This window comes from Bison bison, unplaced genomic scaffold, assembly GCF_000754665.1.
Source record: "Bison bison bison isolate TAMUID 2011002044 unplaced genomic scaffold, Bison_UMD1.0 scf7180017864307, whole genome shotgun sequence".
Taxonomy (NCBI): domain Eukaryota; kingdom Metazoa; phylum Chordata; class Mammalia; order Artiodactyla; family Bovidae; genus Bison; species Bison bison.
In genome coordinates, this window is record NW_011494879.1 from 10,409,919 (window position 1) to 10,436,569 (window position 26,651).

Here is a 26,651-nt window from a genome sequence, read left to right on the forward strand (position 1 = left end):
AGCCAGCACTGCCAGCAGGGACCATCTTGCGATGCTTTCTGCCAGCTTCCTCTTTCAGAGGACAACTTCCCACTTAGCATCGACTGCACTCCCATGGACAGACTCCTCCCCAGTGAACCTCCCAGACACCTGAATGGGAAGCTTCCTAAACTAGGCTTGCCTGTACTCCAGGGGGAATTTTTTTCTGTTCCATCCTGGCCATGGTTCCTTATCTACCAGTCTTCTTGCTAGTGGGGGCGTTTCCTACTTACCAGCCTCCAGCTGATCACCACCTCCCCTCTGAGTTTTCTACCTCCTTGGAAACATTCCCTTCAGCCCCAGGTTATTCCTTAGAGTTATCTTTGCCCTCATATACTTAATGTCTTGTTACCAGAAAATAATTCTCTGTATTAAAACTGTCTCTCTTCAAATTCCTGTGTGGTTCCTGACTCTTGACAGGACCCTGACTCATGGCAGTGAACTGAGGTGACTGAGGTAGATGAAGGGAAAGAGTTAGGCCAAGACCAGGTACTTGGCTGGTTTATCACGGAATATTCATACACAGGTCTTTGGTACCAACAATCCAGCTGCAGAGCCAACAGAACCTGGAAACAAGGTAATTTTTCCAGGTTGAATAAAACGCTTCACAAAGAAAAGTCATCAGCGAAAAGTACTCCAATATGAAGCCCTACAGCCATGAGATAGTCCTTTAAGTACGAACCTTACCTTCTTCAGGGGATCTTCCCAACCCAGAGATTGAACCCAGTTCTCCTGCATTGCAGGCAGATTCCTTACCATCTAAGCCACCAGGGGAAGAACTATGACTCTCACTACATGTTATCAAACTATGTAAACATACCAAGTAATTCTGAATTGAAGCAATGTTGACTGCTGACTTCCTCCACTGCCTCTGGTACACCAGGTCAGTGTCCAGGCCGTAGGTCTGAGCCAGGGACAAGGCTTCCTCATACTCTTCACTTTCGATCTTTGGACAAGGAAATGGAACAGGAATGTGATGTTACTGAGCTGTCGCAGTGTCACGATGATGGCAGAATGAATGGCAATAGTGGAGGTCACGCACTCTTAACCACCCCCACGTGCCCTGTTGTGGCACCAGAAGCTCACAAACATGATGAGGGCCAGAGAGATCAACATCTATTTAAGCACTTACCAGAAAAATGAGAAACAGAGGTAAAGTGCCCATGCTTACAGAGTAAAACAGCAAAGCCAGCACAAACAGGGCGACAGCCAGAGTCCTTTGCCAGGACTCCTCTCCTGACACTGCAGCACAGACACATGCAGTACTCAGTGCTGATCGAATCTGCTTCCCAGGCAAACCCCCGACTAGAAATCCAGCCTGCAAGTTCTTCCCTCCCCAGCTGCAGTCTGAGCAGACAGCTGTCCTCGGCACAGAGGAGGTGAGAGCCAAAGGCCACAAGAAGTGGAGTGAAAACCTGGGCAGAGCCACCAAGGGGACAATGGTCCAGGTGAGCTCACCTCCCATCCACCGCTTTTGTGTGACCGCTCAGGCACAAGTAGTCACAAAGAGCAGCAGCATTTTCAGAAGCTTTATCATACTCGTGTTTGCAACATACTGATACAACAATCCCTCTTTCAATTTCTTCCTTTATTAAAAAAATAGTGTTTTTCTCAACAGAATCGTAACTGAATCTGTGACCATGCACAGTAACAGGACACCCTCACCTTCCTCTGGTAGAGCTCCTCTGGGGTCGTGGACCGCAGGCTCACCAGGCGGTAGTTTTTAGTAATGGTTCGCGGGCGTTTCCGGGGCGGTGCGAACCGTTCCATCTCGGTCACTAAGTACAGGCCCTGTTTTATATAGCCAAAGTAGCGAGTCTTGGCAGAGATTTCCTGATCAGAATCCGAATCCTCTTCTTCGTCATCTTCTCCCGCCCTCGTCTCCAAACGAGATCGTTTGGGGGCAAGTTTAATCTCGCACTGAATTGAAAAAGATGTTAAATGAACAGTGAGGAACTAAAGACAAGATTTTAGAACTAATAGAAAAAGCATTTTAATTCTACTCTGGTTTGATGCATTACATCAGTGGTGTGATTAAGACTAAGCATGGAATTCAAAGGAACCCAACAACAAACTCTATATACATCAACAACTCCAGAAATATGTGCGCAAGTCACTGGTTCCAAATCTCTAAAACTAAAGCTTGCTTTAATAACAGGTTATTAATATGGTCTGGTACAATGTATGCTTGGTAATTATTTTAGGGAAATAAAGGAGAATGTTAATTTCTTTCTTTTGGTATTTTTGTACCTGCTGTGAAAAGATGATGTGTTTCAATCCATTTAGCAAATGAACATGAAGGTATTTATTTGCTCTACCAAGAATAGCTACCCTTCTGCCCAACTTTTAAACAATATCTGAAGCTGCACAAAGTTTTGAGTCTGAAGGCTGCCTGCTAAAGATAACCTTCATTCCCAACTTAACAGAGTTGACTTGGATTTTAAAACATGATTTTCTTTAAAGAACATCTTGAGAATCAGTACCAAACTTACAGGTAAAAAAAAATTGTCAAATTGCATTGAAGTGAAAACTATTGAAGGTCATTAACTTGGAAATAAAATAAGAGTTTTAAATGACCAAAACATAACTTTAAAATACTACACTCATCTCAAATTTTTTTGACATGATAAACAAGTATTTTTTAACAGAAGAACCAAAAGTTTTAAGTTGTCATATTTCACAGAAATAGACTAAAGACTGTATTTCTTTGGTAGTAATATTATTTATGTTTTTAAATAACTAATCGGGGGGGGGGGGGGGGGGAGTCTATCATGTCCATTAGGGAAAAGTGCTTTGTAGAAAACAAAATGACTAAAAATGTTTTTCTTTCTTATACAAATGTAATTTTTTAAACTGACTAAACAATAGATTTTTTTATACTGCACTCAAGCTGATTCCAATAACGAACTTTTAGTTTTAAAAGATAAGATTAAATAATGGGATACTCAAAATTAAAAATCAGACATTTAAATTTCTTTTGTAATACACAGTAGTAGTGAGTAGGCTTAGTCACTCAGTCACGTCTGACTCTTTGCAATCCCATAGACTGTAGCCCGCCAGGCTTCTCCGTCCATGGGATTCTCCAGGCAAGAATACTAGAGTGGGTTGCCACGCCCTTCTCCAGAGGATCTTCCCAACTACTCTCAAACACACTTGTTGCTTTAAAAAGGAAAGAATTACCTCCAAACTTAAAAACCCCCCATCATGGGTAGCGGTGACTTGAGGCGACGGTTCAAACCATTCACATGATTTTCCCAGTAAATTTTTCAAAGTTTTCACTGATGAAACAGTCAAAGCACCAGAGCAGCGAGCCAAAATCACTGCGCTGTCCACCCACCAATTCACATCTATCAGTGGGTAAAAGGACTCCTTATCTAATGGGGGGAAAAGTAAATGAACAGAAATTCATCAATCAATGCAGGTTACATACAACACACTTAGTCCAATAATCAATTTTAAAAACCTATTTGAGCCCTAAAGGTATGACAAATACTAAGAATAAAATGTAAGTCGTCACTCAGATTTTGACTCAAATTTAAGACTGCTGTTTAGTCTCTTAGTCATGTCCAACCCTTTTGTGACCCCCATGAACTGTAGCCCACCAGGCTCCTCTGTCCATGGGATTTTCTAGGCAAGAATACTGGTGTGGTTACCATTTCCTCCTGCAGGGGAATCTTCCCAAGCCAGGGATCAAACCCATGCCTCCTGCACTGCAGCAGATCTTTACCACTGAGCCACCAGGGAAGTTCAATATAAGATACAAAGTGGTAATTTATTTAACAAAAATCTGAATGCCACCGATTTGCCAAAGTCCAAAGTTTTATATTAAGGCCTTTCTGCTCAAAAAATGAAAAACATTCACAGACATATCACCATTTTCAACATACAAAAGATAAATAAAAGATAAACTGATAAATGGCAGGTTCAAGGAAGGACGCCGACCTTCCTCTGGAGCAGGTCTTAAGATCTTCATGTGGGAGGTGCCCTCTCTACACCTGGAGGAAAGGTGCATCCTTATCTCCAAAGACAGAGGAAGGCAGGGAAAAACAGACAGACAAGCTGCTAAGTCTTATCCTGAGCTCAGACCCTATGTCCTGTCAAGGTTTTCCACACCTTCCCACTCTTCATCCAACCTAGTATAACACTGATCAGGTTTAACTTCCTCAGGTCTTCATTTCCTTGTGAAGGCGCCCATGTCCCTAAAACATAGTAAGTAAAAGTGCATGCTTTTTTTCCTTATTAATCGGTTCTTTGTTACTCCAATTTACTGGGTCTTAGTTGATTTCAGAATCTAGTAGGGTAGAAGGAAAAAGAATTTTTCTCCCTACATTTGCAACTGGAGCTTCCCAGGTGACACCAGTGGTAAAGAATCTGCCTACCAACGCAAAAGACATAAGAGACGAGTGTTCGATCCCTGGGTCGGGAAGATCCCCTGAAGAAGTGCACAGCAACCCACTCCAGTATTCATGCCTGGAAAATTCCACGGGCAGAGGAGCCTGGTGGGCTATAGTCCATGGGGCCCGCAAAGAGTCGGACACGACTGAGCGACTGAGCACGCACACCCACAGCTATTCAGAAAGAGGAAAACACATTCAAGACCAGTAAAGAAATGGGTGGGGTGGGGGGAGATAAAAATGAATTGTGGTTCACCAAACTGAGGCATTCAAAAGGAAATAGTGTGATATTTATTCTGATTTTATTGCCCTTCACATACCTTACTTGTTCCACTGACAATCTGATGAGGTTTAAAGGTAATACATAAAACAGTAAACCATAAACTTTAAAATATATGTAAACATTGGAGCAAAATGGGTTAGTGGAATTCCCTGGTGGCCCAGTGGTTAGAACCCAGTGCCTTCACTGCCCTGACCTGGGTTTGATCTCTGGCTGGGGAACAAAGATCCCAGAAGTCATGAAGCATGGCCAAGTAAAAAATAAAATAGGAAATGAACTCTATTAGAATAATCCATTATTTTAATTAAAAAATAATGACTATAATAACTCAACATCTTCTTCCTATTTAAGCCTAAAGCAATCTATATAAATAAGGAATTCCAAGAAAACATGAAAATCAATGTTCCTCAGCTTACAGCTTAACATAAAGGGGGATGAAAAAGAGCAAATCATTTAAATATACGGTCAATCTTCTGCTTTGACAAATTGTTTTCTCAAAAATGTTTTTCTAAATAAGTATTTTGGATGATTATTTAACAAAAGTGAATATATGAACAAGACAGATGATATAAATGAATCAATACTTTTAAGCTATTTAAACGTAATTAGAAGCATAATTTAATAAAGATTTTGAAGCCTGGTAACTATGATTCATTTTATAGGAGACACTTAAAAATTCAGAAGTATTGAACTAGGGGAGTTTCACCAGAAAAAAAAAAAGAACTGATTACTCAAACTCTTTATTTTTAAATTTCTGTTTTCAGTTTTCATCTACCAATTAAATAATCACTGCTGCTGCTGCTGCTAAGTCACTTCAGTCGTGTCCGATTCTGTGTGACCCCATAGACGGCAGCCACCAGGCTCCCCCGTCCCTGGGATTCTCCAGGCAAGAACACTGGAGTGGGTTGCCATTTCCCTCTCCAATGCAAGAAAGTGAAAAGTGAAAATGAAGTCACCCAGTCGTGTCCGACTCTTGGCGACCCCATGGATTGCAGCCCACCAGGCTCCTCCGTCCATGAGATTTTCCAGGTAAGAGTACTGGAGTAGGGTGCCACTGCCATCTAATTAACTGTAAATAATGCAGACTTTATTTATTTATAAAACATTGCTCATTACTAAAAAATAATAATTTAGACATGGGAAATATATGAAAAAAAAAATCCCTCCAATCTCTCATTACTTACTACCTACCACATGCTCAGCCCGGCCTCAGCAATAACTGCTCAGTTTCCCCTTTGAGAAATCCCTTTCTACGATCTCCTGCACACTTATTTACAAAGGACCACACGTATGACCTGTGAACTTGCCGTCTCTATGCTGGCTTGAGGTAGGAGAGCCATGCTGCCTGACACAGCTGACTTGGCCTTGGGAAAACATGAAATAGTAACACCTGGGCAGCAGGAAGTTGGATCTGTTGCCTTGTCCCCATTCTACAAAATCTTAGTGTTCCTTCCAAAGTGAAGCAGAATTATCTAGAGACTTTTATATGCAGGGTGACAGAATATGCCACCCCAAAATATGCCACTTTGGTGTAAGGATTATTTCGGGCTGGAGGCAAGGAAGAAGCAGCAGATACAAGAAAAGTTCTCTGTCCTCTATTTGCCTAAAAGTAGGACATAAATTTTGGTTTTCCTGATGGTTCAGTGGAAAAGAATCCGCCTGCCAATGCAGGAGACGTGGGTTCAGTTCCTGGGTCTGGAAGATCCGCTGGAGGAGGAAATGGCAACCCACTCCAATATTCTTGCCTGGAAAATCCCATGGATGGAGGAGTCTGGCTGGATACAGTCCATGGGGTGACAGTTGGACACGACTTCACAACTAAACACCAGCAACAAAGGACATAAATGTACAAAGTTGTTCTCTTCACCCTCTGCCAGGAGGAACAAGAGTTCATCACTGGAGACAAATTTCAACTCTTATGAGGCCAGAGACAGCACCAAAGGAATCTACATCACAAACTAGTGCTTATATCCCATTACTTTCCCCACGTATTTGCCACTCCTAGAAACTCCAGCCTACAGCCACACCACCCTCAACACTCCCGATCTTGTCTGTTCTTGGAAGCTAAACAGGGTCCGGCCTGGTTAGTACATTGGAAGCACTGATGTTGAAGTTGAAACTCCAATACTTCGGCCACCTGATGCGAAGAACAGACTCATCTGAAAAGACCCTGATGCTGGGAAAAATTGAAGGCAGGAGGAGAAGGGGACGACAGAGGATGAGTTGGCTGGATGACATCACCGACTTAATGGACATGAGTTTGAACAAGCTCCAGGAGTTAGTGATGGACAGGGAAGTGCTGTAATCCATGGGGTCACAAAGAGTCGGACACGACTGAGCAACTGAACTGAACTGAGAAATCCCAACTACTTTTCCTTTGTCTTCACACTTCTCTAGAAACTGTTTCTTTGATGCTATATAAGCCCAATTTCCAATCAACCCTCTGAGTTACTCCATGTATCAACTCACAGTACACACTAACAAACTTCTGCTTATTTATCTTATTAATCTATCTTTTGTCAACCCCATTTTATAAGGTCCCAGCCAGAGAACCCAGAATAGTAGAAAGAAAAAGAATTTTCTTCCCCCTACATATTCTTTATCATATGTACCTTTACTAAAGATGAAGAGTCTCTTAAGGTTTTAATTACTATACATCATACAACTCACCTTTGATTTTTTTTCTCTTCTCAGTAGAGAGTCTCCAATCAGGATTAAGGTCATCATAGCCTGGCTGAATTTGAAACACAGGCACATAAATTCTTTGTTCAACAAGGTAAGAAAATTATAAGAACATCATCAAGAACTTTGGACTGTTTCAACAGAAAAGAGAAATGATGCTTTCCTTTGATCTTAGTGACACCTAGTTGAAATATCTTTCCAAGATCTTGAAGAGCAATTGTTCGTACACTGAAGATGCACACGTGCAAGTACTGTAACTCAATTTAATGAAGAAAATAGCAAGAACAATGACAGCAGGAATGTAATTCATACAAATGAAAGGAGACTACACTAACAATTCTGTGCATGCGCGCAGACACACACACACACGCATACTGGGAGGAGAACAACCATGCTGTTGTGAATAAAACACTGGCCTGGATGGAAATGCTACCCTGCTCATAAGCTGAGCAACCCTTCAGGCCTCAGCTCCCACAGCTCTGAGGTTGGACCCCACAACTTTCGTGTTAACCCCACTTCCAACTTTCTATGACTGAATATCTACTAAATCAAAAAATATATATATATATATATAACCAGGCAATCCTCAAATTCAATATATGCATTGTCTAATCTCATGGCAAGACAATGTCATGCCTGTTTTTGTGAACGTCAGGACACATCACTATCTCTCAAACATAACAAAACAACCGAGATTAAGCCACTGTCTGACATTTCCCAGGCCCGCTGTTAATTCCATAACCTCCAGAATCACAATAGTATGGGGGGAGGGGGCGGACAACAAAATATCAGCTGGGGGTTATCTGAAATCTTAAGCCTAAAAAAAATGAGGCTCTCCTTATGTCAATATGTGCTTTTTCATCTAATGCAAGAGAATAAGCCTGTATGCTTCATTACCAAATTATCAGTGGCTAATACGTTACAGTATTGAGACCGGCATTCTTTTCCACAGCCTGAGTACCTTCTGCTCTCCTCTACTGTGACAAGTCTCTATGAGTGGTCCCTGAGAACAGAAGATATACTTCTTATCAGAAAAAAAAAAAAGTTGTCATATAAGGCGAAGAGTTGACTCATTGGAAAAGACTCTGATGCTGGGAGGGATTGGGGGCAGGAGGAGAAGGGGACGACAGAGGATGAGACGGCTGGATGGTATCACCAACTCGATGGACGTGAGTCTGAGTGAACTCCGGGAGTTGGTGATGGACAGGGAGGCCTGGCGTGCTGCGATTCATGGGGTCGCAAAGAGTCGGACATGACTGAGCGACTGATCTGATCTGATCTGATCTGATACTAGGGAAAGAAATGGATTGTCCTAGATTACTTAATCAAAAAAAAAAAGATTAAGTTTCAAAAAATTAAAATAAGGTATGTACTACAGAAAATAATCAACTAAATTAAGATCATTATCTGACCATTTATAAGGCACCTTAGAAGCTTTCAATGCCTCCGAATCAGCAGCTGCACCTCCATGACAGCACAGGTGCCCGCCAGCATCTGTTTATGTGATGCCACGGAAGCCTCCCACTTACATTCTAGAGGACATAAGGGCAGTATGGAGCAACACTTCCAAACTTTAAGCCCCACAAATAACAATAATTATGATTCAGCTTTGGGTAAATTAAAAGATGTACAGATTACAGAGAAATTTAACAAGAACTCTTGTGAGAAAAGAAGCCATCTCGTTGGCAGAAATATTTTCAGAACTCAAAGCATTTTTCAATTCTTTCAGAATTCAGAGATGAGCCAGAGGACCATGAACGAGTAGTACAGAGTCAAAAGAGCCAAGCTCCACACTCTGGGACCAGGCTGTTCCATGGAGACTGTTTAAACAACAGGTGTCTCCTCTTGTGAAACCCACACTAAAAACAAGGTGAAGATCTCTTCCCCTGCCTCCAGGTCTGTGTCTGTGGTGCCTGTACTCCCACCCTCTGTCAGGGCCCACCTGTCACAGCAGCTAAATGCTGAATGAGGGAATGAACTCATCAATCTTTTGGATCACTGAGTTCTAACTAGGATGGCTAAGTTATAGAAAAATTAAGTTGGCATAGTACAAATATTCCCACGGCTCCTCAAACGTGTGGTTTCTTCTGATATTTAGCCAATGAACACTGTGTGCTTACACTGTGAAAGAAAAAAATCAGACATTACAGGCCCCATACTCAAGGATATAACTAATAAATGGGTATAAATAACTATAACCCAAGGTCAAATTTGGTAACTGCCCCAAAAAAGACCTACAGATAAGAGTGCTAGGGGTCCTCAAAGGATGAAGAGACGATTTTGGATACAGGCTTCAGGAAGATGAGGGCTTCCCAGGCGGTGCAAGGGTAAAGAACCCACCTGCCACTGTGGGAGAGGCAAGACCCGCATTCAGTCCCTGGGTTGAGATCCCCTGGAGAAGCAAATGACAACCCACTTCGGTATTCTTGCCTGTAAAATTCCGTGGACAAAGGAGCCTGGTGGACTACAGTCCATGGGGGGAGGGCGGGTGGCAGGAGTTCGCAGAGAGTCAGACACCACTCAGCACGCACACGTACATTGAGAAAGATAAAGGGAGGTGAAGAGGAACAAAGAAAGCCTGATGCTGCTGTATACATTTCTAGCTGGATAAGACTTGGATGTGGAAAATGGACGGAGGACCACATTCCAGTCACAGAACACAGCATGCAGAGGACACAGGTAGGGAAATACTAGCCTTATTCAGGAAAAAAAAAAAAAAAGGTCAAAGTACAAGACAACAGGCATCCTATTCTAATTCTACGCATTCTTTTTGTTTGGGGGGTTTGTGGGGAGAAGAGGATTAATGAGATCATTTTTTCATTGAGCTGATACGAACATAACATAAAATTAACCACTTTTAAACAAATAATTTAGTGCTATTTAGTACATTCACAGTGTTCTGCCACCTCCATCTAGTTCCAAAACCTTTTTATCATTTCAAAATAAAACTGCTTAGTCATTGCACCTTTGCTTCGCTTTTCCCTTCTCCCCAGCCATCAACAATTTTACCCTCTGATTGTGCGGATTTACCTATTCTGGATATTTTGTATAAATGGGTTCAAACAATAGGTAACCTTGTGTGTCTGGCTTCTTTTGATTATAATAATGTTCCCAAGATTGACCTAAGAATTCACATTCTTTCCTTTTATATGGTTGCATAATATTCTATCACATGTATATACCACAATTTGTTCATCCTTCTATTAATAGACATTTGGCTTATTTCCAGCTTGTGGCTGCTGTGAACATGTATGAAAATGTACTGTGTCTGAGTACCTGTTTTAAATTCTTTGAGGTATATATCTAATTGTATCTTTATCTTAGGAGTACATAGCAATTCAGTCTACATGTCTGAACTAAGCATTCAACTTTACAATATGTGGGAGTTTGATAGAATTATCTGTACAGTATATTTAAGAAAGAAGAGCAAACAAAATCCCAAACTTAACTCTGCCTCAGGCAGAGGTGACCTGCCAGACCATTATCCTGATGGCTTGTCCCTCACCACTTTCTAAGGTGACATTCCCACTGCTCCCCTCGTACTATTCAAACTGGCCCAAACTTACCACCCTAGAACCCCAAGGACTTTATCTGTGAGAACCATGGTCTGGCTCTGCTTTACAGCATCTGACACAAACTCCGGAGGCTGTTGTTTTGAGGACAGGATCACCAAGCTCCCAAGACCTCTACGAAAGTACAGAGTTGGCACTCACTCCCAGTACTGTGTTGATATGTTCTGAGAAGCAACCTCCATATCACTCCTCCCTGTATGACATGCTACCATATGCCTGAAAACAGCCTAGGAGGATGCCCCAAGAACACAGTTATAGATTTCGTACAGAAAGGCTATTGTGGCTAATGCATTAGGCTTAAATCTGTCTTCTCAGATTTAAGGATTTTATTTGTTGACTTCTTTTTTAATGGCTTGAAGCTAAACATAACAAAGACCCGGTCATCATAGCATGAAAGTAACCTTTAAATGTTTATTCATTCCACAAACATTTATCAGTATTTAACACGCCAAGCCCTCTGTTAGATCTCAGGAAAGAAATGTGTGTTCAGTGTCTCTTTTCAAAGAACTGACAGTCTAGTGAAGCTGTGAAAACAGCTGTGGGTAAGATCCCGATTAATCACAAGAACTATCATCTTCCCACTTATCCTTCACTGATTCATCCCCTTCACAAAATTACTCCAGCACCTACTACGTGTCAAAGAGAAAATAAAATCAAATGGAAATGGTAAGTCTTATATCTACTACATCTAAGGAAGCACAAACAAGTAATAAAACTTCAGAGAAAAATTAAGGCCAAAAATGAGATGTCAATATATAAACATAACATATGGGAAATGTTGGAAATGAAAATCACTTTGGCAATTTTACTATATATTCCAAACATGAACAAAACTTAATACAGATTTCTAGCCAGATGGATTTTCATATTGACAATGAAAGCCAAAGTATTTAATCAACTGAAAACTGGATAGAAGTAAATCAGAATAGACATTTCCAAACTATCTTTAATCATTAGATTTTACAGAGAAAACACTCATTCAAATAAAGCATAGTATTATGAAAACTAATAAAGTATTGCTTGAATAAAGGCCCAGACAAGCTGAATTCACAATTTGGTAAAAGACTTTAAGTCCGTATCAGGCAAGAGAAACATTAATTTTTTTCTCAGGCAACATTCAAGGTAAAGCTGTAAGCTGACTACATGGGATTCCCAGGCGACGCTAGAGGTAAAGGACCTGCCTGCCAATGCAAGAGACACAGGAGACACGGGTTCAATCCCTGAGTCAGGAAGATCCCCTGAAGGAGGGCATGGTAACCCCCTCTAGTATTCTTGCCTGGAGAATCTCCCATGGACAGAGGAGCCTGATGGACTACAGTCCATGGAGTCTCAAAGACTGAGAGTCAAACACGACTGAAGCAACTTAGCACACACATACTTTCTCTATATATTTAAGATTGTTTGATGTGGACCATTTTTAAAGTCTTCATTGAACTTGTTACAATACTGCTTCTATCTTATGTCTTGGTTTTTTGGCTGTGAGGCATATGGGATCTTAGCTCCCCATCCAGAGAACTGAATCCACACTCCCTGTGTTGGAAGGTGAAGTCTTAAGTCCCTATATACTATATACACTATTTAGTATATAAGGTCTTATATACTACAGTATATGTTGGCCACCTGATACAAAGAAATGACTCACTGCAAAAGACCCTGATGCTGGGAAAGATTGAAGGCAGGAGAAGGGGACGACAGAGGATGAGATGGTTGGAAGGCATCACCGACTCGTCGGACATAAGTTTGAGCAAGCTCCAGGAGTTAGTGATGGACAGGGAAGCCTGGCGTGCTGCAGTCCACGGGGTTGCAAAGAGTCGGACATGACTGAGTGCCTGAACTGAACTAATACATATATAAGTGTATATATAGTAATATATAAGTATATAGTACTTATAAGTATATATACTTTAGTACACTGTAGGTGAACAGTATACTAGTCTTATGCTTTAGTATAAGTCCCCATATACTATGTACACTAAGTCTCCATACCTTACATGCACCAGTTTAAACTAATTGGCTGTCCATTTCTTTCCCAGAGAAGCCGCAAAGAAATCCAAAGCCTGCCCTAACCTGGCCCAAGGTCACTCAACTATTGCTGGACAAATGAAAAAAGAGCAGCTGTTGGAAGTGTTTTTCAGTTGTTTAAGCATTTTTCAATATTTTCAGTCAGGGATGAATATACAAAATACCACCACATATTTGGTAAGTGACAATATGAAAAAGTCAAAGAGTGAAAGTATTAGTCGCTCAGTCATGGCCAACTCTTTGCGACCCCATGGACTGTAGCCTGCCAGGCTCTTCGGTCCACAGAACTCCCCAGGCAAGAATACTGGAATGGGTAGCCATTCCTTTCTCTGAGGGATCTTCCCAACCCAGGGACTGAACCTGGGTCTTCTACGTTGCAGGCAGATTCTTTACTGTCTGAGCCACCAGGGAAGTTCCACTATACGTCTTGTACATTAGTATTTTCACGTTCCCAGTTATCTCTACATGATGAAGCACACAACTCCAGGTGCCATTCATAGAAATCACATGGGTTGTCTCTCCTTGTTTCCCATTAACATCTTAGCTAGCACCCAACTTTCCCACTTAAACTCAGGATTTCTACATGTAAGTGCTGTAAGAAGAGTCTCTCGGGGGTGGCAGGGGGGCAGGCTTGACCTGTTAAGTCAGAGGACCTGAGTCGAAGTGGAACATTGATTCTAACATTTAGCAATCTAAATTAACTTTCTTCAGCACTATTCCCATCTCTTAAAATGAGCTAAAAGCATGTTCTGATTAATAAGATTGTGAAGTAAACAAAAGAAATAAAATTGCTGTTGACAGCCAAGCTTTACTATACAAACACCATTTACTCCCAACAATCCCCCCCGCCAACACCACCAACAGAAGCAAAATACTAACACATTATTTTCTTAATTTGTTAATAATTTCCCTTGCAAGACAATGAATGTCTTAAGGGCAAGGGACTGTGATTTATTACATTTTCTACTCTAGGACTCAGTACAGATTCCAATACTTGAACTTTATTATTTTATGATAATATTATAAGTGACAACCTACTCTATACACCATGGTTACATTAAAGTTTTATTACATTTACTCGACTGCACTATTTGACTTTTTTTGCTTAAGTATTGCTTATGTACAGTATTACATTAAGTTACAGGTGTACAACACAGTGATTCAAAAATTTTATGGGTTAGACTCCATTTATAGTTATTATAAAATATTGGCTGTATTTCCTATACTGTACAATATATTCTTGCAGCTTATTTTATACATAACAGTTTGTACCCCTTAATCCCCTACCCATGTCTTTCTGCTCCCCTCTTCCCTCTCTCTACTGGTAACCACTAGCTTGTTCTCTGTTACTGACTGGTACACTAGATTTTAGTCACTGTCCCCAGACATTCAAGTCCAAATCTAAAATGTCCAATACCCAATGCGATTAATCCCCTGGATACAGGTGAAAGACTCAAACACGGTATGATTGTTCAAACTCCTTTTGTTGAACAGTTAACACCCTCACCTCATGTCACCACGTCAGAAGTACTGTAGATATCCATCGTAAAGTCAAGGGTTTATCAGCGAGAGGCTTTCTCAGTTACTTATTCTGGTATCTGGTACACACTAACTATTAACGGCTCTAGAGTTCAATGTATCTGAGAAGGCTGAAGAAAGCTGTATTAAGTGCACTGAGAAAAAGAATTTGTCTCTCTTCTTTTAAAGATCAAATAAATAAAGCCTGATAAAAAGCTTAACCAATAGGGTTTTTCTCACCTTTTAAAAATATATTTATTTTCTCGCATGGTCATGGAAAGAGCCAAAGGGGCATGAAACCAAACCTCAGGTCTGCTGCCTACTTGCTGAAAATCCTAAGGCAAAGTAAGTGCTCAGTGAATAGAGGCTATTATTTAATATATATAATTAGAGTTAATTTTATAAAAGCTACAAGACTATTACATACCTGCACCTCAATCCTACTGAGTTCTGTAAACTTGATACATTTATTTCAGAATGCTCTGTAAAAATGCTGAAGCCTCCTAGCAACTTGTTTATTGATAGAATGAAGTTTCAGAAAGTAAAACAGAAAAGGGTTAGACAAAAATAGTGAGCAGGAGAGGAGGGTTCAAGGAGCAGGTGTAAACAGCATAATGACCAGACGAGGAGCCTCTACAGTATTCCAACCATAACCTCAGAATGGATAAGGTTAAATGCCCTCCCTGTTCTCAACTTTGGACAAGAATTTATTGTGAAGCTAGCACTGGCAGGGGTCTCAGAGGGCAGATTCAGTCCTGTTCAGCTAGAGTCTTTCCAGGTGCTGAGCAGCAGCCGTCAAGGGGGGCGCTGGCAGCCCCCAGCCTGTGAGGGGCCGCAGCAGTGAGAAAGGCTCCAAAGGTAGGATCAGGTCCAGGGACATCACTAAGCCACGGACCCCTCAGCAAAGGTGCTGAGCAGCAGCCGTCAAGGGGGGCGCTGGCAGCCCCCAGCCTGTGAGGGGCTGCAGCAGTGAGAAAGGCTCCAAAGGTAGGATCAGGTCCAGGGACATCACTAAGCCACGGACCCCTCAGCAAAGGACCCCACTACTTGAAAATGTCCCTGGTGATGGCAACTAAGGTCCGTGGTTTTCAGTTTTGTGAGTCTTAAATCCTCTTTCTTCCAGTTTACTCAGGCATCCAAAGGAGGTAATTTATACCAAGCAAATAAAAAGAAACTGATACATAAGCCCCCAAAATGTGTAAATTATAATAAAAGGTACAACTAGCTTGAGGCACTGTATCATCGTACCGTCTTGTCCACAGGCTGTATGAGGGGCACTAATCAGAGCTACAGGGGTGAGGCGGAAACTCAGAGGTACGACACAAACACCGGGCTTCAGCAATTCCTGACGAACTGCCTTCTAAACTCTCGGGGTATTTCTGTTCAAAAGACTCTCCCTAAGACAACACCACAGGCGAATTCCTGACCTGAACTCACCCCTCCCGTGGATCCCTGTGGCCATTTCTGAAGTCCCTTCGTTTTTTTCACATTACTTTTCTGATGACCTATTCCAAACCACTGAGATATTCAAAGTTATTCACTCCTGAGTTAAGATTCTTAAACAATTTTTGTGTTTTTAAGAGAATCATTATAAAAAGTTAATGAATAACATTCATGAGCTAAAGTGTAATAAATTATAATGAAATTGATTGGCAAATAAGGATTAAAATGTCTAACCAGTTAAAAATTCAAATGTGTGCCAATAAAGACTGCAACAGATGCAACTGATCTTTGCAAGCATAAAAAGTATCCAGAATTTAAAAAAAAAAAGAGCATACTAATGGATTTCTTTAAGATAGTGCTGATTCAATATGTATGACATTCCAGGATACTCAAAAGATGAAATATGAAGTGTGCTTCAGAACTCGATCAATGTTTCTTTTATAAATGACTTTAATAACCAGTGTTCACCTTTAAAGAAAAAGTTTGCCCAAATGTAAAATTTCCCACATAAAATAGAACATCAGGGTCTATTCCAATAATGAAAGGTAAATATTTCATCACTGTACATTGATAACCATGAAAAATACATGGTACCTTCTGGATCAATTATCTGATGAGCCCAGCTGAACATATTAAACAAAGTTTTAGGAGCTGATTCACTTCACTTCTAGAGAGAAGATATAAGTCAACTTATCTCTCATTTCACAAGAGACAGAAAGAATGTCCCTGTATTTGGTTATTGAGGTTGAAAACTGAGGAAGATCTCTTCTATTTTAGAGCAAATTTAGATCCAGTAAGTGAGAGTGGCTGAGATGTGGAGATCAAATTAAATTCAACACAATGAGGAATTAGGGAGGGAAAAAAATCTTCCTAAAATTGTTTCTAAGAGAAAAAAAACAGCAAAAACAAAGTCTGTGAAAGAGTACAAAAATGTAGAGGCCCTTTCTCTTTTCCTCTAGTCTGAGAAATACAAAATGCTGTTTGCTCATTAAGAATTCTTTCAATGGTGCATTCTGATGAAATAAAATTCAAAAGAATGCTAACAGAAAGACCTGGATCTATTCATATCTTTGAGGGAATAGATTTCTATCCAGAATCACAAAACTATCACCAAAGCTGATGGCCGGATATTCCTCTAGGAAAGGGGCATGCAGATACGAGGGAAGGAGAATCAGCACTCACAGGGCTGACATACAAAATGATCCTCAGAGGATTAAACCGTTTATAACATAAGCTGCAGGCACCTGAAAGCATCTTTCTTAAATCTTCATTCTATCACAACACATGGCATTAGACGAGCAGACCTCACCTGCCCATGCTGATTTAGATTACAATAGATGTTGATTCTATCTGTTCCTAAACAACTCAATTGTTTACCTCTCAATCCCTGTCATTTCCAGACACTAAAAAGCTGAACAGTTCTATCTTTCTCTGTATCTTCTCTAACTACCTTAGGAGTAAAGAGAACTCCCTTCAACCTGAAGGAGGCCCAGGATTACTGGAACTACAAGATCTGGAAAGAAGGGGAACTCTTTTGAAGAAAATGACCTTTTGAATCTTTGATATTAGCTAACTTTTGCTGAAAAATTAACATCTCCATTCTGTATGTGGGGAATGAGGAGGCAGGGGACATGCAGAGTTCAGTGGACAGAGGACACTCAGGATACAGTGTCCCGTTCTACAGATCAGTATCAGCAAGGAGTGCTGCTCTGTTGCACATTTGTCCTGCTACTGTGATAATATTTTAAACAAAGGACAGCTTAGGAATGATCAGAATAAATAATAGCTGTGAGCCACATTTTAAATAAACGTAAAATATCACAAAAATGAAATCCGTATGGTCAGTACTCACCCTCACGCGAGAATCATTCTAGGAATAATGACAATCGAGAGACACACCTGCTCGTGTTGAGTCCACTCCCCCTGCTGCTTCAGAGACGGGATGGCCCAGATGCTTAGCTTTCCTGAGAAATGAATGGCTGCAAGGAGGGTCCCATCTGGAGAGAGGCTCATTTTGAAGATCCCGTCCTAGACAACAATTATATTACAATAATGTCAGAGCAAGGGACTTGTAGCCAATAGAAATAACTTCCAGAAATTAATATCGTTCTTCAGGGTTGCCTTGTCGTAAGCAATCTCGCATAATTAAGGACTAGAACAGCTTCATAACATTATAAAGGTGCTCCAGAAAACAAAAAACAAGAATTCTGCCCAAAGGTGTTTTTTCAATCTCCTTTATAGTGTTATGATTTACATATAACGTAAAATCCAAATAAGTGAGCATTATAAAAACATTCCTTTATATCATACATATATTACTATGAGTTCTCAGTATCTTATGGGTTCATGTTGACAAAATTATGCATTTCTTGAATTTCATAATTTTTACAAGATTCTATATGAACACAATGCCTGGAATATTTTACACCATGGACAAGCCACAAATTCATGCTGTGAATGAGAAGCAGAGGAAGAGATGGAGGGGAGAAGGGTTCAAAGGGAATAAAAGATCGACTAGAGGAAAATGCATGCCTTAATTTAAGAAATACATTAGATGGGTAAGATTTTTCATATCTGCTGGCAAATTATTCGATTTAAGGAATCTTAAGTGTTGCCACAAAACAGAGACACTTGGTAATATACTGACCTTACATGGCCAAACCTGGGCTACACAGAGGAAGACTAGCCTTCCCAGTTCTATCTGCCACATACTCTCAGTCCTTTCCCACGAGGACACCAGGTTTGCTCAGGTACCACAAAGAAACCATCCTCAGCAGAGATGTTACCTACCGAACAACAGAGCTGGAAGAACTGAAGAAATACTAACTGAAGACCTATTTCCCATTCAACCATTTATTAAGAACAGGCTCTAAGGTAGTCTCCCCACAAAAAATAAAACAGACCAGAAAACGGCAGCCCATAACGATATTTCTCCTGCACATTTAGAAAAGCTGGCAACACAGGGCCCAAAGGACACAATCGGCTGGAATTAGGTAGTAGTTACCCTCTTAGAAGGGTCATGAGCTTTCCAGCCAGCCAAAACCCCCATTATTTTCTATTATGGCCCCAAGATTAAGGCTGAAAGCTGCAGAAGTGAAAAGTAACAATGACTATACCAAAAAAAGAACAGAATTTACAACAGACTTGATTCACCATTATTATCTACCTGGCCTCTGCAGACAGAATTTAAGTGCTCGGGTATAAAACAACTAGGCATACTGGCCATCAAAAACAAGGAGAACAATTTCTGGAAGTGAGGGATACTGCTGGATGAGTAAACAGACAAGATCACTTTAATGGGATATAAATCTATTCCAGATTGTCATAATGAAATGTAAGAGATTAAAATACAAATGCTTGAGAAGGAGAAGCAACGCAAGCAAAAGCACATCAAGCAAAAACCTGCATATACCACATCTCTTCCTCTGTGATGGAGATGGAACAATGAGTAGAAGATGAAAGTGAAAGTGAAGTTGCTCAGTCGTGTCCAACTCTTTGAGGCCAGATGGGATTTTCCAGGCAAGAATACTGGAATGGGTTGCCATTTCCTTGTCTAGGGGATTCCTCCCGATCCAGGGATCAAACTTGGGTCTCCCAAACTGGAGGCAGACTCTTCACCATCTGAGCCACCAGGGAAGCCCCAAGAAGTAGATGAAGGACCTGGCATCTTCCTCTCACAACTCTATGTCAACTAGCTCCATGGTTCTGCACAAGACGGGCCTCTGAAGCACTGATCTGTGTTAATAAAAAGAACTTTCTACCCATTCTTCAGAGTCTACAGATGAAGAAACTGAAGACCTGAAGTGTGACAACACTTGCCCAAGATCATCATTCTATATAAACAGCAGGACCTGAACCACATGCAAAGACTCCCCTCCAGCTCCACGTGCCCTGAGGGGACCACGATCACTGCCCTCACCTAGGCCACAGCCTTTCTAATAGTGAAGGCATGCTCCTCAGTAGAAATTACGATCAAGTATACTTTATTGCTTCAGCACCTGAACAATTACTCAGGTGCTGAACATGCAGGAACTCCATTAAACAACTCCACTAAAAGTGCTTTGAGGGAGAGAGATGGGAGGGGGGTTCAGGATGGGGAACACACGTACCCCCATGGCTGATTCATGTCAAGGTATGACAAAAACCACTACAATACTGTAAAGTAATTAACCTCCAATTAAAATAAATTAATTAATTTTTAAAAAGTGCTTTGAAAACAGGTAGGAAGTTTATAAAAATACACATACACACACACACACACACACACACAAAACTAAGCCAAAAAATGTACACTAAACAATGTGGATAACAGCAGCATTATGAGCAGGGAAATAATGAACCAATACGTTAAACATCCTTTTGTTTTCATCCCTCCCGCCCTTCCATCCTTCCTGCACACTTAAGCAATAAATATATTCACTGAAATGTCCCCACTGGCTTTTTTTTCTGGATGCCCTTAGTTTCCTTTGATGCCACGACATCCACACTGCAAAAGTACCACTCCCTTTCATAAGCATTTTGTTGCAGAAATTTGCACTCACACACACAAAAGCTGAAACTGCAGTATAATAAATACCCATGGGCCCAACAACCATCTTAAACAAACATCAACATTTCAAGTTTGTCTCAAATGTCATTCCCCAATCACCACAATGCCACTGGGGACTTCTGTCCCCTGGAGGACTTTAAAGCAAATCTCAGGCATTACACCCATACATATAAAATACACATTAAATGTTTGTTTCTTTCAAGTCTCAAGTTATCTGTTTAACTTCCATAAACATGCACAGTAAGAAGACATGTTTATTAGTAGGAACTGAATTGTAGCCTGCCAAAGACAGATAAGTCACCTATATTACTTTAAAAACACGGTGATTTCCTTTTAAAGCATAAACTCTGCTTTTTATTTGTAGAAAGTTTTCTGAGGGTCTACAGCATGCAGGGTATTTCTGGACCAGAAAATAATTTATTATCCTGTCAGTAACTGCAACACAAGATGTAAAGCGGAAAATCCATGCTGAATTCTGTGAGCAGAGTATGCAGTACTCAGAAACCTGAGCAGAGTCTGCAGTATTCAGAAACTGGAAAGTCTGTTGGTTGGCAAAGAAGAGAATTCAGGAGTGTGTGCTCTGGAAATAGGAGAAAATGGCTTTTCCACCACTGTACACCACAAAAAAAGTAAACCTCAAACATTCAAACCCTGCCTATTGTATTAAGATTTGTCAGCTTATGTGAATGACAATCTTGTTCTCTTCTCCATCAAAATTAAGTTGTTGTAAAGGTAACAAAATTTAGATGTAACTAATTTTCACTCTGGTTAAAATATATCTTTGAAATTCTTTCACAGTCCTCAACTATGAGTGTCATTTTCATTTTAATCATCAACAGCTGGAATGTTGGTCACTAATATGTAACTTGGCAGTTTTATCCAACATGGTACAAAAAAAAGCCCTAGCCAGAGCAATTAGGCAAGAAAAATAATTAAAAGGCATACAATTCAGAAAGGAAGAAATAAAATTGGCTCGGTTTGCAGATCACATGATATTATATATAGAAAAGACTCTACCAAAAACCTGTTAGAATAAATAAATTTATAAAATTGCAAGAGACAGTAAGAGCAAACTATCAGTAAGAGAAATTAAGAAAACAATTGCATTAATATCAAAAACAGTAAAATATTTAGGAATAAATTTAAACAAGAAAGTGAGAGACATATACACTGAAAGCCATAAAACATTAATGAAAGAACCTGAAGAAGGCACAAATTAAAGAAATTCCATGTTCATGGACTGGAAAAATTACTATTGTTAAAATGTCCATACCACCCAAAGTGATCTATAGATTGAATGCAATCTCTGTCAAAATTACAAAGGCATTATTTACAGAGATAAAAAAAATAATCCTGAAATTTGTATGGTACCACAAAATACCCAAGGAGTCAAAATAATCCTGACAAAGAAGAACCAGAGGCATCATACATCCAGGTTTAAATTACACTGAAAATAGTAATTAAACACATATGAAGCTGGAATAAAAACAGATACACAGGGCAATGGAATAGAACAGAGAGGCTAGAATTAAACTCAAGCATACATGGTCCATTAATTTACAACAAAGGAGCCGAGAATACACAATGGGGAAAACAGTCTCATCAATATATGATACTGGAAAAACTGGACAGCCACATGCAAAAGAACGAAAGCAGATCCCTATTTTATATATAAATTAATATATAAAGAATTAATTATATTAATCTTTATTCTTCAACATAGAATATTATTCATCTTCTTTAAAGGAAGGAAATCCTATCATTTGCAAAAAAACATGAATGAGACTGGACTGCATTTTGCTAAGTGAAATAAGCAAGATTAAAAAAAGGCAAATACTTGTATCACTTATACACAGAATCTATAAAGACAATCATAAGTCAAAATCATAAATACAGTGAACAGAATAGTGTTTGCCTACCAGGGGCTGGGGACTGGAGGAAAGGCAGAGGTTGATAAAGTTGTATAATCTTTCAGTTATAAGATGAATAAAGTCTGAGGACCTAATGTAGAACACTGATAGCTACAGGTCATAACACTGTATTGTATAATTGAAATTTGTTGAGGGTAGGATTTAAGTGTAACAGAGACACAAAAAGTAAATATGTGAGGTGATACATGTATTAAGTCAGTGGCAGAAAATCTTCTCACAATGTATATGTACCTGTATCAAATCATCAATTTAACTATCTTACAATTTCATTTGTCAATTACCTCTCAATAAAGGTGAGGAAAAAAAAACAGTGACTATCACTTACCACCTGCTTCAGTTTGCTCCATGAGGCTTTAACTTCAAAGGTGGTCTAGCAAACTAATTACTCGGTAAGTGATTATCAAGGGGTAGAAGCATCGCAAGAGGATTTACAAGGACATTTTTGCACAGTAAACTGTCTTCGTACATTAATAATTCATTTATGGCCCTTTTAATTAACTTCACTGTCAATTTTCCTATTTACCCCTTCCCATCTTAAACTGCTCCCTAAAATTCTTTAAAAGGTATTTTCCTCTTACTTCACTCATTCTCTTGTGTAGCAATGTGATACTAACAAAATGCCACTGAAATAATGTGAACATTATTTTAACTTCTACTTCTCACTTACAATAAATCCTTAGCTCAAATGTCCATTTGATCTTGTGTTAATTAAAAACACTAATTAAAGTCTTCTACAACTTCCAGCAATATTTGGAGTAGGAACTGTCTTCTCTCAAACACTGCAATAAAACTTTTCAACTGTCCATTCTAAGAGACTTTTTTCAATGTTAAATATCAGATCTTTGTATGTAGACTAAATTGTCTCACTTTCTTCAGTTGTTTATCATCTATACAGAGCAATCAAAAACAAGTGATTTCCAATTTTATTATACCTTTCACACGGACAAGCTGTATTTAAAGCAAAGGACTGAATTCTATCACACGCATTCAAAATGTTTTAAATTATTACATACGCTTAAAGAAAAAAAAAACTCAGCTCAATAAAAGGTGAATTTGTAAGCACTGTTCTTCCAACACTCAACATTTATTGCATATTACATATTTAGTAATACATAATACACGTCAGGCACTGTTTTATACTCTGGGGAACCTGCAGTGAACAAAACAAACATAAATCCCTGCCCTCAAGGAGTTCAGTAGATAGTTGAACCCACTGTAGTTTAGAAGTCTGACTCAAAAAAGTAATGCTCTCATGAACTAATATGGTCACAGAAAGAACAACAGAGGCAACACAGTACATTAGAAAGAATCAAGTACATGGCAGAGGCCAAGGCATTTAGTCTTTCATATAGTTCTTCATCTGCAAGATAAAGACAAACTCCATGAAACGGCCAAAGAGAATGCTAACTGGAAAACTGTAATGCAAGGGAAGGAATATTTTAAAATCAACAAATAAAAAGTATATGTTATGGACAAGGATACAAAACTCCCAAGTAAGATAAAATAAGAAGATTCAAAGATATATAATGCTTCCAGGAGACTTCTTTGGGCTATATTCCCAGACCCAAGAGGACTAGGTTCATTCTTGAAATTTTCTTTTAATTTTCCTTATTGAGATAAGAATGACATACATAGTAAAATACACAAATCTTCAGTGAACAGCTTCATGAATCCTTATTAATGCATACACCTACATAGTGTATAATTAAGAGCAAATTCAGGTGAAAATCTATCATGTTCAAGGTTCATTCAACTTTGTCCTTAAGTAGAGTTTGGTGAAAATGTTTTCTAAGTTAAGCCAATCTGCATTACCTGTTCTTGTCCCTGGCGACTGTAAAACTTGCCACTTAACATCCTTAATAATCCCAGTGTCTTTGGTACCTAAAAAATAAACACACATCATACAATTAAAGATCAATGGAACACTTCCTCATTGTATAAAGTGCTTTCATTATGCAATGAAAACTACAGCATATCTAGTATTTTACGAAATGGTTAAGAAAATCAGTAAGTATCAGAAATCTTGGTGAGATTTTGTTTTTGTTTGGGAAAAAATTGACCAAGTGACAAATCTTACAAAATAAAGCCATAATCAAATTTTTTTAATATATACATAAGTCTAATACAATCTATGCATATTAGAATCTAATGAGCAGCTCTTCTCAAATGAGACTGTCCCAGGTTGCCAATAGAAACTTCATTCATGAAGAAATTGATTCTATTCTTGGAAAATACCAGAATAAAATCATTTAGAAACAAGTATTTGAAATAATATAACACAGACTATTTTTGTCTCTAGATTTAAAAGCAAGAGATAAAGCTAGAATATTTTAGAAATGGAAAATAAGTATAACTGAAGTTGTACAGAGAACTTGAAACACCAGTACACTGCTGGTGGGAACATAAAACAGCACAGCCACTGTGGAAGAGTCTGGCAGTTGTCCAAAAGGTTAAGCAGAACTGTCATATGACCCAGCAATTGCATCCTACGTTTATACCCCCAAAAACTGAAAACAGGTGTTCAAATACTTGCCACAAATGTTCATAGTGACACAATAGCCAAAATGTACAAACAATTCAAATGTCCACGAACTAAAGAAAGGAGGATATCTATACAACAGAGTGTTACTCAGTCATAAAAAGCAATGAAGTATTGATGCATTCCACAATTTGGATGAACATCAAAACTATGTTGCTAAATGAAAGACGTCATATATAAAATCTCCTACTATATGACTCTGTATGAAATTTTCAGAATAGGTAAATTCATGGAAACAGAAAGCAGATCAGTGATTGCCAGGAGCTGGGGAGAGGGGATTGTTTAATGGAACTGGCGTTGCCCTTTGGGGTGATGAAAATGCCCTGGACCTAGACAGTAGTGGTGGTTACACAACACTGAAGGCACTAAATGCCACTAAACTGTACACTTTAAAATACTTCATGGTCAATTTTATGTTACATGAACTTCACTTTAAAAGAAAAAGGCAAACAGGGGAGCATGCTTGAGATGAGGTTAAAATGTTCCTACCAGAACCTTTGAGTAACTAAAGACATTACTAGTGGTCTAGCTCCACATTTCCTCCAAAAGCAATAAAATGCAAGAAGGGAAAAATAAATCCCGATGAAGTTTATTTCAGCTAAACTTGAAGAAGATAAAAGATAACCCAAACTTCAAAAATCATTGTAGGCAGAAGGAGAAAACTCCCAATGTGTCATCTGCACTGCTCTTGCCAACCCCCACATTCCATCCACCCCAACCCAAGCCCACCATCAAGCTTGGTGATAAGCAAAACCAGACTGAAAAAAATAACTGCAGGGTGCAGAAGGACAGATGAGACAAGCCAGCATAGGGGTCTAAGGTCTATCTAAAACCACCACCTAAAGTCACGGTCCAAGAAAACCTTCCAGAAATGAAAACATCTAATCTATACATTGAAAGCATGAACAGGTACCTGAAAAATTAACCCAGAAAAATCAACTCCAAGAAATAGTCCAGGAAGTCTATTAGATTTCAAAGTGAAAGTCACTCAGTCGCGTCTGATTCTTTGTGACCCCATGGACTACACAGTCCATGGAATATATTTATTCAGGCCAGAATACTGGAGTGGGAAGCCTTTCCCTTCTCCAGGGATCTTCCAAACCCAGGGATCAAACCCAGGTCTCCTGCACTGCAGGCAGATTCTTTACCAGTTGAGCTACAAGGGAAGCCCAAGAATATTGGAGTGGGTAGCCTATCCCTCCTCCAGCGGATCTTCCCAACCCAGGAATCAAACCAGGGTCTCCTACATTGCAGGTGGATTCTTTACCAAGCAAAGATACAGAAATCCTCAAAGCCTCCCAACAAAATGGCCAAATAATACACAAAGGGAAGATAATCTGACTCACGTCAACTTTTCAAATTTCGCACCCAAAGCAAAGCCAACAATAGAGCAGTATTTCATTAAGTTCAGTGAAAGAACGAGTAAACGGGGTCTTATATCCACGGAAGTTTGCCTTCAAATATCCACGCTATGAAAAACAATTCCAAACACACAAGAACCTAAGAAATTCTTCATCTATGAGCCCCTCTCAAAACATCTGCAAAGGATAATTTCATCCAACCAAGAGGTAACCAGGAAAACTCCAAAGTGGAAATGAGCATTTTAAAATATATAAATGAACACCTATGACTAAAGAAAAATGAGGACAAGGGCTGAAGCTAACGTATAAATACTGTGTATTTTGACAAAATAGAAATAAATA

The 26,651-nt window shown here is 39.5% G+C and overlaps 1 protein-coding gene across 2 annotated transcripts in view; it reads right to left on the reverse strand.

Moving 5' to 3' along the window:
* NBAS (neuroblastoma amplified sequence) overlaps positions 1-26,651 on the reverse strand; it is a 334,237-nt gene that overhangs the window by 242,432 nt on the left and 65,154 nt on the right. For both annotated transcript variants that reach the window (XM_010852089.1, XM_010852088.1), the window contains exons 11-16: positions 24,222-24,290; positions 17,829-17,957; positions 7,363-7,426; positions 3,199-3,392; positions 1,684-1,938; positions 839-964 (exon numbers count right to left, since the gene is read on the reverse strand). In XM_010852089.1, the coding sequence (XP_010850391.1) occupies positions 839-964; positions 1,684-1,938; positions 3,199-3,392; positions 7,363-7,426; positions 17,829-17,957; positions 24,222-24,290 (837 nt within the window). The remainder of the gene's footprint in view (positions 1-838; positions 965-1,683; positions 1,939-3,198; positions 3,393-7,362; positions 7,427-17,828; positions 17,958-24,221; positions 24,291-26,651) is intronic.